This window comes from Sus scrofa, chromosome 6 (genome assembly GCF_000003025.6).
Source record: "Sus scrofa isolate TJ Tabasco breed Duroc chromosome 6, Sscrofa11.1, whole genome shotgun sequence".
Taxonomy (NCBI): domain Eukaryota; kingdom Metazoa; phylum Chordata; class Mammalia; order Artiodactyla; family Suidae; genus Sus; species Sus scrofa.
In genome coordinates this window covers 31,328,888-31,343,385 of record NC_010448.4, presented here as the reverse complement: position 1 = coordinate 31,343,385, position 14,498 = coordinate 31,328,888, and the positions used below count along the sequence as shown (strand labels likewise).

Below are 14,498 nucleotides of genomic sequence, written 5' to 3'. Positions count from 1 at the left end.
CACTTTTTCTCTCTCTTTTTTGGGGCATCATTTCTTCCAGACCCATGCTGTGCTTCGTGAAGTTAGAAGAGAGGGGGCCCCTGTGGAACAGAGCAGTGACATCCTGACTGCCATCCTAGCCGTGCTCACCACTCGCCAGAACCTGAGGAGGGAGTGGCATGCCAGGTTAGTTCTGTCACGAAACGGGATTTGTTGTTCCTGGAAAACCACAGCTTTATGTGGCCAAGCCCGTCCTGAGGGCCGGTCACATCCCTCTCATCGGAGGGGCCTTGAGAAAGATGCGTGGTACAGATGCTTTCAGCCAAAGGTAGCTTTCCTGAACGTGGTACCTTCCTTTGTTGTAACCATCCATGATGGCCTCTGTGTGTGTATATGAACTGATCCCTGAATCTAACCTTTAGCATCAGTGTTTGCATCTGGAGCATCGGGTAACATAAGACCCTGATGCTGAAGCACCTTCTCATTGACAGTCTAGAATTCAAGTATTGCCATTTAGTTGGGGCAGGTGTCTGGGAAATCCACGCAGTGCTGTCACACCTCTCAGGAGGCAGATCGCTGGCAAGTAGTCTCTTCATCAACCTCATGTTTAGAAGTGACCAAGTAGACGTGACTTTGGCTTCCACCTAGTTTCTTTCCACGTGGACTTTCTAACCTGTGGTTAGAAAGCTGTTACGGGTAGCAACTTTTTCCAGATCATCAGCTTTTACAGAATTTATGCTTGTAGACTAAATATCCTATTATGCTGCTCTTCTTTGAAAAACAGTAGATGGGTAGAAGCCTGGAACTAGTTCCCTCGCATGCTAAAGTTACCCTTTAGGTGTGTCATGTGCATTGTTGAATGACCATCTGTCTCTAAGCAAGAGGGAGAGGAATCAGGAAAATGATGCTGGGTTTCCTGTCAGCATGATGCTTCAAAAATTCTGTGTGCCTGGGAGTTAAGAACGTTTATTGATAGCCGTAATAGTCTCCAAATGAGTTCATGCAACAGAATTTACAATAATTGATGGCTTTACTAGTGACAATTATCATAAAAATAGATTGGCCTGAACGAGGCCGAAGATGAGTCTTTTCCAAGAAAGGGGGCAGTTCAGCGTGTGGACCATCCATTCTGACTGGGTATTGGGAAGCTGCTTTTTCAAATACGTGTGTTGTCTCTAAATTCAGACTTGCATTGAAACCATAATTTAAAAATTCCCAATGACATTCTCCCCCTGCCCCCTTTTTTTCTAGGGGGTTCGGGGTAAATGATAGTTTTAACTATAGTAATGAAATGATTTTCAGTCGAAGTTTTAATAATTAAATTTTCTTTGTGTTGCCATTGGACGTATGTATATTCATTAAATAACAGTATCAGTGAAGGGACATCTGAGAGGCTTCTCGCTCTCTCTTTTTGACCTTTTCTAGCTTTTCCCCCTGGCGATTCTTAGTAAATAGGAAAGGGAGAAAGAGAGAGAGAGAGAGAAAGAAAGAAAGGAATTCCCCTGTAAACTTTCTCCCACCCCCTCCAGAGCCAGCACAGCCAGATGAAGGGTTGAGAATGGATGTTTTCTGTTGAGTGCCTTTGGCTTGGTAACAATAATTTCCTAATACACCAGCGCCTCAGACAGCATGGCCAAGACGGCCTGTTTCAAAGGAGTCTGGTTTCAGCCTCTCTGGCCCTTAACTGCTAACAATTTAATCAGGAGCTGGAGCCAGGGCTGAAGTTGATGTAGTCTAGCATCTGAAACACAACTTCTCGAGCCCTTTGTGGCAGAGGAGGAGACGAGAAGGAGCTTAGCAGCTGACACTGCACAGACCCCCTTAAAACTAAACACCTGAAAGCAAATTTCAAGAGGGTGGTGTCTTGAGAGCTCAGAAGAGAAGTGTCCTCAGCGTATTAAATAACCATAATCCTTCCCCAGCCCCATTTGATGTTTCCCATCCCGGTGACCCAGCTGAAAGACCCATCCATATGATCTGTATAAACAGAGGCTTACCATGCACCTTTCTTTTCCTCATCAAAGCTTCCTCTGGCCGTCTGGAATCAGGCATCGCCTCGCATAGCCATCAGGCGCGCGGTGGTGAAAGTTATAAAACATCCCGGCAGCGCTCACCGAGCTGCCTGTGTTGCCGAGGTTGGCCTGGTGTGTACTCTGGAATTACACGAGGAAAAATGTGCTTTGACAGATAATAATTAGCGCTCGCCCAGGGCCAGGCAGTGGGTTACAGTATTTTACTCTCATCAAAGCTATCAGGGGATCAGTTAGATTAGATAATAGACATTTTTTTTCCTCTGCAAGTTAAATACAGATGACTCTAATTACCCGGTATTGCACGTTAGAGAATGCATTAGGAGTACAACTTCGAGAAATTCAGGTCACCTGAGACGCCGTCGCCACCGCCGCCCGCAGTAACTCCAGTATGCGTCTGCGGTAATAAAGGCTCCCCCCCCCGCCCCCCCCCCCGCCCCGCCGGCCCCCTTCAGCAGGGTCATTTATGTTAATGACATTAGGGAGCCGATTTTAAGCGAAACTTGTAACTTGGTTTTAAAATATTTGTCTCGCGCTCAGGCCAGGAGCCGAGCCCTTATGTGGGACCCGCTGAAGTCTCTTAAACTGAAAGCATATGTTCCCTGTAATTTCGCTTTTGGAGGAAAGTGTCAATTCTGCCTGACTCGGGGGTAACCGAGTTTGTCACAGTGTCACCCAACCCTGGGATTCTAGAGGCACATCTGAGTGCTGCGGGTTTCCTTCCCCGAGCCCGGTAATCCCATAAACAACCCTCTCCAAATAGGCTTATTAGGGCTGTCTATTCACTTCCCCGGAGTTGAATGATCCGCAGGACGTCGGGAGAAGCCGTGTGAATGCAGGGTAAGTGTTAACAGAAGTGGTACAGAATTTCTGAAGATTGGGCTTTGTTTATACAGTCCACTCTGCCTGATGGACAGCTTGTTATAGCTTTTAAAGAACTGGGCAAGCCCTCTGATCTGACCCCTTCTTGACCTCTGCAGCCCAAAGGTCAGTCTGCAGCTAATAAACTCGGAGGTTCTTAGGGTCTACTGTAGGAAAAGGCAGAAAAAGAGCAGCTGCAGGGGCCGGGTGTCCCAGGATAGGCTGCTTTAGGGTCACTCTCTGATAATGAAAATGATTACCAAATTATATGGAAGTTTAACCGCAGTCGTGAGTGAGAGGAGGGTGGAGCCCAGCGTATTAGGTTTGATAAATGAACTGTGAAGAGGCCCATCTGGCCCTCAACATCTTTTCTCCCCCTCTTTCCCTACCAAGGGGAAACATTTTAAAATAACAGCAGTACATATAGACTCAATGACCCATGCAAGGAGCTGGAATGGATTAAGATTTAATGGTGACAGTGGAAGAAATTATCATTTGAAAAGTGCACTGAAGAAAAGGTACAGTTCAATGTCCAGGCCCAAGTTGTTGCTCTAAGTGGAAAAAAAAAAAAAAAAAAAAATCGTAGGAATCAGTGCCTTTGTTTATTTTACACCAATCCCCAGCGTCTTTCCTAGATGACTGAAAAATTTGAGGGCATGTTTATTATGGAATAATTATTTGTCGTCAGCGTAAGGCAGGGAAGGGGCTTCCTTTGCCTTGACCCTGTCCGAAGGAGAAGCAAATTATTTTTTTTTTCCTGCTTGCGTGCTTAGTCTAGAGAATGTAACTCAGTCAGGCGTTAACAAAAATGCTTTACAAAAAAGTTGTGATCCATTTCAGCATTTGGCCATGGAACGCCCTGCATTCATGTCTTTTGATACTGAATTAAACACATGACTCTTGGGCGCTGGTTTATTCTCACAGCTACTTGGAGGTTTTTCTGTAAAAATAAGAACGCCCTCACGTTCATTGAGTAGATATGTGTGTTCCTTCCTTTATTGCTTTTTCAAAGAAACATCATAGCGATGTGAATTAGTGCCAGCAGTGGGTAGGTCACAAGCTGTATGTTCCCTTCCGTGTTAATTGATAAGCGTCGTCTATTTAAAGCTTTGTCCCCGCTTCCTGTGGGCATTGAGTGTCCTGGTTTCTGACCAGTGACATTGGCGTTCACCAGTCTCTGTGCCCTTCTGCAGAGACGGTTGGCACATCCATCCCATGCCGCTCCTTTCTGAAAGGAGAATGATTTTATTCCAGGAGCATTTTTTGTGTATTTTGTATGCCTGCTTTCTACAAAATACTGTGTGAGGTGCTGTGCGTGAGATAAATTCTTAAATTGTGCTCGGCAGCCAATTTGGGAATTGATCTGGGGGTGAGAATTTAGCAAGTTCCTAGAAAGAGCTGTGGAAGACAGTGGGAAGGAAAGCGGTGGCGCCCTTGTTACCACGACAGGGCGGCGTGGTGCTCCGGCCTCCCAGGGAGTATTGAGTTGTCGCTGTCTTTGGGGTCTAGGATCGCTGTGCTGCTGAAAACCCCTTATGTTGAACTATACTGTCAACGTACTACACGCCTCACCCAGTAGTTAACATTTAAAATAGAGATGAGGAGTTCCCGTCGTGGCGCAGTGGTTAACGAATCCGACTAGGAACCATGAGGTTGCGGGTTCGGTCCCTGCCCTTGCTCAGTGGGTTAACGATCCGGCGTTGCCGTGAGCTGTGGTGTAGGTTGCAGACTCCGGCTCGGATCCCGAGTTGCTGTGGCTCTGGCATAGGCCGGTGGCTACAGCTCCGATTAGACCCCTAGCCTGGGAACCTCCATATGCCTCGGGAGCGGCCCAAGAAATAGCAACAACAACAACAACAACAGCAAAAGACAAAAGACAAAAAAAATAAAATAAAATAAAATAGAGATGAAAACCTTCTATACATCATCCGAAGTGAGCATATTGTTAGGATATTTTTAGTATTTCTTAGGATTTTCACGTGACTGTATGTCCATGGGGATTGAGGGTGAGCAGAAAGCTAGGTGACGGATAACTCGGGAGATGAGGAATGCTTCTAGAATGAACTGAGCTTTAGCTTGAAAGCACTCCCTTTAAATTTTGGCCGAGTGAGGTGCAAATACAAAAAATCAGATGAAAGCTAGATCATTCAGGTTTTTTAAATTGAGATGTAATTCATGTACCATGAAATCAGTCATTTGAAAGTATACAGTTAAAGGTTTTTGTTGCGTTTTGTTTTTTAGTGTATTCATCTTTTGCACAGCCATCACCATTATCCAATTCCAAAGCATTTTCATTACCACAGCATGAAACCCTGGACCTGTGACCAACCCCTCTCCAAGTCCCCTTCTCCCCACAGTCCTTGACAACCACTTTCTATGGTCTTAAAATGGTTCTGAGGACAGTTTAAAAAAGACAGAAAAGTTGATGACAGTTTCTTAGAAAAGCTTTTAGAATTACTTCCAGTTCAAAGTCACTCTCTAGACCTACATGTCTTTATATACTCGTCTTCTCCAAATTGGACCTGGGCGTCTCCAGAACCTGCCAAGTGTGCATGTTTCTGGACAAGTAAAACCACCAAACATCCTTCCATGGACCATCCTCCTGTATCCTCCACAGCCCCAGCCATCACCACTCACCTCCAGGATGGATCTTCTTTGGACATCTTTGTGAGGACTCCAAAATCTAGTTATAACCCAGATCTTGTAAGGAATAGAATTTGTTTTTCTAAGCGAACCAACTTCAGAACTCTGATCTGGGTGCAACAAGTAAAACTGTTTGACTCGTGGGATCAACACGAGGCCAAGGTGGCCCAGTCCAGTGTAGCAATGATAAACCATGATTTAGTGAGTGCTGTTATGTAAAAGTCACCTGTTTGATGTTGTGGGAAATGCAAGATGCTATGGAAGAGTCTCAGCTCTGAGACAGTGTGTAGTTTAATGTAGGGAAGGAGGGGGGCTTAATAAGGACGCAGGGGCTGCATGCACCTTTCCTTCTTTTTTGTGTGGGGTACTGTAGGAAACTGATGGACGAGTTACCAGTGGAGTCTGCTCCAAGGAGCTTGCAGTTCTTCTTATAAAGAGTCACCCCCTGGAGTTCCCATGGTGACTCAGTGGTAACGAACCGGACTAATACCCATGAGGATGCGGGTTCAATCCCTGACCTCACTCAGTGGATTAAGGATCTGGCATTGCCCTGAGCTGTGGTGTAGGTTGCAGATGTGGCTTGGATCTGGTGTTGCTGTGTCTGAGGCGTAGGCTGGCAGCTGTAGTGCTGATTTGACCCCTAGCCTAGGAACTTCCATATACCATGAGGTGCAGCCCTAAAAAGACCAAAAAAAAAAAAAAACCAGGAGTCACCCCACATGGATTATATATGCCCTTGATTCTATGTTTATACTTTCCTCTCTGGTCCCAGCATGTAGACTTCATGAGGGAGGGTATCTTGTCTATTCACCAAGTGTAAAATCTGAACCCCAGGTCATTGTAACTTGAAGCTGTCTCCCCTGCTAGGACAGTGCCCTGTGTGAACCCAGGTCCTCACTGCCTGTTCATCTCATATCCCCTGCATCTGGAATAGTGCCTGGCACTTACATGTATTCAGTGGCTGATTGAATAAAAAAATCTTTCTTCTCAACCCATTCCTGTATTTACAAGTATGTATGTGTTCCTTCTTAATTTTGAAGAGGGATGACCATTTGAGATATTGGCCTGTTGCTTTTTTTGGGGGAGGGGTTATATTTGAGGTGGAAACCTGGAAATTGGATATCAGGAGAGATTTCTGATAGGTCCGTCTCTGGTGTTTCACTCTCAGCACAGCACACCTGACCCTTGCTTCCAGCATGCGAGAGGAAGGGTGCCATGTGTACCTGCTGACTTGGGTACCTGAGGAAGAGCCCAGGAGTGAACAGCATGGAACTGAGCTGGGACCAGGACAAAAAGGCATGGTCTCCTCCCTGATCAAGCCATTCCTGAGTTCCTGCCCTTCCCTGGAAGTGAAATAGAATGGGTGGAGAAAGGAAGAACAAAGGGAGGGGAAAGGGCCTCCCTGGAGACCTTCCTCTGGATAAAAAGATAGATTTCAGGCCAAGAGGGGCAAAGCTGAGCTAAATATGGCTTCTAGCCCACGTTTCAGAGGGTGGCTGCTTTTTGCCGGGTATCTGCTGATGTCCTGATGTGGCTTTGATGGTATCAGTGCAGTGATGAGCTCAGCCTGGGCAGCTAGGCATGGGTCCAGAATTTGTTTTCCACCCTAGGTTGTGTTCCCACCCTAGGAAGTTGTGGTCCCAAGAGTAGAACCGCTAACTTTAGGATGGGCTATGGGATGATGAGAGTGAGGTCGTGATCTTCCAAGACAGCACGTGCCTGAGTCATCTCTCCATGTCAGCTGCTCTCATTCATGCTAGAGAGCGCGGCTGCTGCCTCTGGCCCTATTAGTTGGAAACTGCAAGGTGTGGCCTCTCCAGTTCGGTAGGTAGCTGTCCCCTGCAGTGGGCTGAATTTGTGTGCAGCATTCCGGGTGGGGTGAGGTGTCAAGGAAGGCGATTCTGGGGAGCAGCAGGGAGGCACCAGCCGCCTCCTTGCCATCCATGTCTTTTCTTTTTAATGCATCTGTCCCATCTCCTTAAATAATTGCAGTTCCCGCTTTCTGCTGCCCTGAGCAGAAGAATGTCCTTTGTATCTCTGAACCAGATTACTCCATAAAATCCAATAACTCCATAAAACCTCCTCATAAATGTGTTGGCATTGAAACATTGTATACATTTAGAGCAAGGATTAAACACGTCTAGATATAGGGTTACCTTTTTATCCAAGATACAGCAACTTATCTTAAGGAGGCAAGTGTTGTTAATGTTATGACCATTGTTCCTGTCATTATCGGAACAGTTTTACGGGGGACAAAAGCCAACTGACTTCTGCACAGCTTATTTATAAAATCAACACATAGGCTTCGGGGTGAGCCCTGCTCCTGGCAGCTTGCTGACCATGACTGGTTGCTGACTGCTTCCTAAAGGCAGTGCTTCTTCTTTTTTTTTTTTTTTTGAGAAAACATGGATCCATTCATTTATTTGTTCCACGAATACCTACTAAGGGCCAGCTAATTGCCAAACGCTGTTTCAGCTTCTGAAAACACAGCCGTGAAGAAAACGGAGGAGACTTCTCCACTCACGGAGCTTCTCTTCTAGTGGAACGACAGAGAAAAAGTGTTTCCGAACTTTTAAAAAAATACATGTAGCTGCCATGTCCTGTGTATTCAGTAACACTGAGCAGAGCCAAAATCTAGGCATTCGGTTGAGATAGAGGTAAAATGTTCTCTTCTGATCTTCATCATCAGATGATCAGTCGTTATAAAACTTGCAGCTCTCATTGTGGGGGGCCTGATTTGTGAGATATCCGTAGAATATCAGTAATCTGAAAATCCCCATCCTGTAGAGTCCACAGCATTAATTTCTCCCGAGATAGTCCACACCCTGCGTCCCAGGGACTTCACAACAGAGTATGTGTTTTGGCCTTCACTTTAAGGGAGGCTTAAATTCAGGCCACATTGGATTCATTAAATACTTCTTAAAAGTGAACCAGGGAAGCTCTGCGTATCTCCCAGGGGTTGGGGGCGGGGGTACGCGTGATGCTGCATGCCAGCCCTTAGTAGATGGTGGTTATGGGTGCTGTGAGCGAGCTGTCTGTCATGCAGTCATTCAGCAGATATTTGTCTCGTGCCTGCCTGGTGCCAGGCACTCGTGTAGGCCCTGAGGTTACAGAGATGAGTAACACCGGACTTGGGGAAATACAGTATACAATAGACTATCATGATGCACCGAAAGAGGGTAAGCTGGGATTCTGGGGAAACCCTTGTCCCAGGGGTGAACGTGGCAGGTTCTCTGGCAGCGCTCTCGTGCAAGTCATTGAATGCCCGGCCGCTGTGAAGAATGCAGCTCCACTATGAAACTGTGTTGACTCCAAGTGTGAGTGAGAAATAGGGGAGAGGAGTTTCCCGTCGTGGCGCAGTGGAAATGAACCCGACTAGTATCCATGAGGATGCAGGTTCGATCCCTGGCCTTGCTCAGTGGGTTAGGGGTCCGGCGTGGCTTAGCCTTGTGAGCCGTGGTGCAGGTCACAGACATGGCTCAGATTCTGCATTGCTGTGGCTGTGGGTGTAGGCTGGCAGCTGCAGCTCCGATTCAACCCCGAGCCTGGGACCCTCCATCTGCCATGGTGCAACCCTAACAAAAAGAAAAAGAAATAGGGGAGAAATTGATCTGTGGTTATGGGTCATAGGATAAAATCTGGGCTGCCTTCTCTCCACAGAGATCAAGTTCTCAGTGTTGCATGCGGGAGACATGATTTCTTTCAGAGTAAATTGTATTCATAGGGCCTAGAAGTTGGGAGCATAGATTCCGAGTCAGATGGCCTGGGTTGGAATCTTGGGTCCACTTCTGTGACTCCAGCAAGTTACAATCAACTTGACAAGTCACTCGACCCCTCTGAACCCCAGTTGTCTCCTTTGTAACCTGCCTGAGGGAATAAGCATTGAACCGGTTTTCGTAGGGCTGATGCCCAGACTCCAGTTCGGACACCTGGAGCAAATACCTGGTGCATACGAAGTGCTCCTTACAAAGTACCCCGCCTCTTCAGATCAGAACAAAAATGTGAAGCACAGTCCCACCAGAGGTATCCAAACTGGCCTGTCCCTTTGAGAGAGTGTCCCCATGGAAAATCCTGGCCTCATGGGAGGGTCTTGCTATTGCCGAGGTAGTATGGGAAGGTACAATAGACAGAGCTCATCCCGTGTCAGGCCCTGTCCTGAGTAAGGACTGTCACCTAAAATTGGCAGACAGAGGCCAGGAGACCAGTTTGAATCCTGTCTCCAGGTGATAGTCGACTCGGCATCACACAGACACTGATTCTCAGCAACTTCATCTACAAAAGAAGAGGCTTCATCCAGGTGGCCTGGAAGGCGTCTTCCAGCTCTGACAAGGCAGGACCCTCTGAATTAGATCCAGGGGAGGGTAGGTGTCATTCCCAATGGCTTCACCTTTCCACCTCCTCTGTCCTTGAAATCTGTAGTGGCGCTCAGTTTAGCAGTATTAGCGGCTAACATTGAGAACTCACTAAGTGCCAGAAAGAGTTTGAAATGCTTTCAGAGGTGAGAAAAGGGAGGCAGAGATGCAGAGTCACTGCCCAAGGTAGCAGAGCTAATAAGCAGTCCAGACGGAATTTGAGCCAAGACAGCCCAGCTCAGACCTCTGCTGTGCGGCCGCAGCCAGAGCAGTAACCAGGCTTTCCCTCGTGGTCCACCACTCACGTGTTCTCGTGGTGCCTGACCTGCGTCTCACGAAGTAAGGGTTAGAGGCCTTCCAGGATCCTTCCTGGTGTGGAGATAGGCGGGCGTGTATCTGTAAATGTTTACTTCCTCTGGTACCTAAACGGGTTTCAGGCTTTTTAAGTGTAGGTGCCTCGGTCTCTCTCTAAGGAAGTAGTTTCCAGCTCATACTTTATAAGTCTCCAACCATAAATCGTTTAAAGGGAAGTGATTACCTTTATAGCTATGTCATCTCCTTTATACTGGTTACAATCTTTCAGAAAGTGGAGGCGTAGGGGCACGGATGAGAACATCAAAGTTTAGCCTCCAAGAATCTGTAAATCCTCTAAAGTGGAGTAATTTCAGAGCCGGGTTAGTCAAGGCTGATTGGAGTAGGTTCCCTTAGGGGAAGCAGGTAGCATTTATCTTCTCTATAATGGGTTAATCACCACTGTACAGTATGTTTATATCTAGGAAACATTTTACCGCACATGAAGAGCAGTAATTTTATTTTATCTCAGGGGTGTCCCCAGTGGATTTTACAAATTTCCTCTGTACTGTATATTCCAGGTTATAGATAAAAGTTTAACTCCGGCTTTCAGTTAGGGAAGTTGGGGGTTGGGGGGGGAGTGATGAGTAGCTCTGTTGGCCTGTAGGGGACACTGTTGCATCATTTATCAGCATGATTTTCAGTCTCTTGTCCCAGGACAAAAAACCAAAACAAACAAACCAAACAACAAAAATAGGTCAATCACCTTAACATCGCTTATTGAAATCATTTAAGTGATTCCAGTATGTTTAGAATATTTAGTGTTTGGGTGCGGCGGGGGGTGGGGTGGGGTGTGTGTGTGGCAGGTATTGATCAGGCTGTTCAGTATCCATGCAGGAAAGGAAGGGTTGAGTGTTTCTTTCCAAGAGGACAATGATTGACGTGGCTTTTCTGATTAGCTTCCTCCCCATCCTCTCTTCTGGACAGGGTGCGACTTTATGGTTTCCTAAACCTGAGGTTAAATGGATCCTCTTGATTTTTTACGAAGAGAGGCCCGCATTAAGTTGGAAGGCTGCCATTCTGTCGTATTCCGAGTGGATAGCCTAACCTTGGGAGGGCGTTTTGGAAGTTCTGATTCCCTTCTTTTCATCCAGATGTTTTTCTTCACCAGAAAGAGATGAGGTTTACTGAGAAAATGAAGTCCTGTCTGGGAGGCAGGCTTGGTTCTGAACCCCGGGGAGCACCCTGCCAGATGCCCAGCCTCCTCCTCTTGGTTGGTCCTGCCTCTCTTCCCAGCCTCTGCATCGGTCCAGGTGCCCCGTGGCCTTGCCAGCAAAATCCCCACCCCGCCCTGGGCAGCTCTGGCCTCTTCCCTACCAGAACAGGGGCCCTGGAAAGCAATTGTAATTAACCCCTGGAAAGCAGAGGGTTTTTGCTAAGGCGGCGTGCACTGTAATGATACTGTTAGCTCTCCCCCTTTCCAGTTTCACCATCAATTATGCCATGTGTTTCATCCAGTTGGTGCTACCCTCCCAGTGTTAATTATAACCTACAAGACTGTTACAGTTAATTTTATGGCAAGCATATTGTCTCTTCAAGGCTCCGGAGCAGCTCATAAATTATCTTGAAGGTAAAATGTAACTTGGGGAACTAGTTATGAAAATTCCATCCATCTCGCTTAGGAGCTGCAGCTGCTACTGTCAGCTGCCTGGCTGCCGCATTGTGAAGGAATTACGGTGGGTCAAGTTTAAGAGGGGAGGCCCAGGCTGTCACGGAGGAGGAAGGCTGTCCTGGCCCTGTCAGACAAGTACCTTCTGCCAATCCCTGGTGGTTTCCCTCTGCAGGCAGGAAGCGGCAAGCCGCACAGGTGGATGGGCCCTAAGCTGTCTGTATTCATTATTTTACAGAAACTTGTGGTAGGTAGGCAGGTCCGGAGACCTTGCCTCTGCTCTGTTGTCATGATATTAGGCATCATCTGCAAAGTGGGAGATGAGAACTCTATAACTGGAGTTACAGGGCTTGGTTCTGGAGACCCCAGGGAGGAGAGGGGCGGAAGTTATCAGGGGCCGGGCCTCCCCGCCCTTCCGTGCTGGTCTTTCCGAGGGACTCCCGTCTGGCAAAAGCCCTTGGCTTCAACAGGCATTTTATTTGCAGTGGCTTTTTCTCGTCTGATAACGTGAGATTGCGCAGCTGCGCCTGCGCGGGACCGTCCTCTTCAAATCGCCTGCTAAATAAATGAGCAGGTTATCTTACCCGGCGTGATCAACACCCTCCCTCTCTGTTTCCTCACACGAAGTAGCAGAAGCTTTACATTGCAGCCCTCGGGGCTTCGGCATTATTATTTTTAATGACTGAACACAAGTCTTTCATTTAGCTTGTTTGTATAGTTACTGTAAATGATCTTTCTGCTGTTGGTTCTTCATTTGAAATTCTGCATGTTCTGCTCGCTTTAAAAGCTTTGAGGGGGCCTCTGAGAATTGGGAGCCGTGTTAAGCGCAGCCTCTTTCCCGCAGCCCTGGAAACGGGCGGTGGCAGAAAAGTCAGAGTGTGGGTGAAAAAAGGACGTGTGCGTGTGAGGAGATCTGAGGGCGAGTTTGAGTGAGGCAAACACACTCAGTGCCGGCTGGGCACAGAGGGGCACCTCTGCTTGGAAGTAAAGCGGGCCTTTCCCGAGCCCGAGATTTCTCTCCCTGTGTACTTTTAGAGCATATTTTGCCAGCCTTTGCACCAAGGGCCGCAAAGACCATCACACCTGGGCTGTGTGACTATGAGGAGACCGAGTTTTTTATTTTGTTGCTTTTTTTTTTTTTTTTTTAAGCTACTGTGATTCTTTTGCTTTACACTGAAGTACCGTTGGTTTACAGGGTTGTTTTAGTTCGGGTGTACAGCAACGTGATCCAGTTATAAATAAATATATTTTTTTTCAGATTCTTTTCCATTAGAGGTTATTGCAAGATCCTGAGTATAGTTTCCCGTGCAGTGTAGTAGATCCCTGTCGGTTATCTACTTTCTATATAGTGGTGTGTTTCTGTTAATCCCAAACTCCTAATTTACACCCTCCCCCCGCCCCCGCCTTTCCCCTTTGGTAACCATAAATTTGTTTTCTATGTCTGTGAGTCTATTTCTGTTTCATAAATGAGTTAGTTCATTTATATCTTTTTTTTGTTGTTGTTTTTGGTCTTTTTGCTATTTCTTGGGCCACTCCTACAGCATATGGAGGTTCCCAGGCTAGGGGTCAAATCGGAGCTGTAGCCACTGGCCTACGCCGGAGCCACAGCAATGCGGGATCTGAGCTGCATCTGCAACCTACACCACAGCTCACGGCAATGCCGGATCGTTAACCCACGGAGCAAGGGCAGGGACCGAACCCGCAACCTCATGGTTCCTAGTCGGATTCGTTAACCACTGCGCCACAACGGGAACTCTACATCATATATTTTTTAGACTCCACATAGTGCTATCATGTGGTATTTGTCTTTCTCTCTCTGACTTACTTCACTTAGTATGAGACTTTCTAGGTCCATCTGTGTTGCTGCCAATGGCGTTATTTTGTTCTCTTCTATGCCAGAGTAGTATTCAACTGTGTATATATGTACCTTCTCTTTGTCCATTCATCTGTTGATGGATGCTTAGGTTGCTTCCCTGTCTTGGCTATTGTCAAGAGTGGTTCTATAAACACCAGGGGTGCATGGATCTTTTCGAATTAGAGTTTTCATCTTTTTTGGAGACTTGGTCTTAAGGGCTTAGAAGGCCATATGAAATGGTGAAATCATGCCCAAAGAGCCACTGGGCTTTGCCAAGGAAGTCTTCTTCTGAGCTGTCAACGAACAGTGGCTTGCGTCTTGGCTGCTTGTGAGTTTTCTAGTGCATTCAGACAAGAGGTTGCAAACTCAGATGTCTACGGGGCCTGGCAGATAATCTGGATGAATGAAGATGGAGAGGTGGGATTGAGCTGAACAGAGAAGTTCACACCCAGTCTAAAGTGGGCAGCAGGGAGGCTAGATCCGTGTTACTAGCTAGGTCTCCTGCTTTGCAAGAGAAGGGGAAAATGCCGATTGTGCGTGCAGGCTTATGACGTTCCCTGACGATCTGAATGTTAGCAGTCACTCAAAGAGCTGTACCTGTCCTTCATGCTAATCAATATATGTGTGCAGACTGGTTGGTGGCCGCTAGGATGCTGATACAGAACACAAGTCCTGCCTGCTTCGAGTGAAAAATCTTCTCAACCATCTCCCCCGTCTCGAGAATAGAGGCAGTGAATCCAGGCCTCCAGGATGCAGACTGGGTACCACCTCCTGTGTCCTTGTAATATTATTCTCCTCCATATTGGTTCTTGTTTCAA

The 14,498-nt window shown here is 46.9% G+C and overlaps 1 protein-coding gene across 1 annotated transcript in view; it reads left to right on the top strand.

The window, feature by feature from the left end:
- FTO (fat mass and obesity associated) overlaps nucleotides 1-14,498 on the top strand; it is a 387,563-nt gene that overhangs the window by 221,289 nt on the left and 151,776 nt on the right. The window contains 1 exon segment of the mRNA NM_001112692.1: nucleotides 41-165. Coding sequence (NP_001106162.1) covers nucleotides 41-165 — 125 coding nt within the window.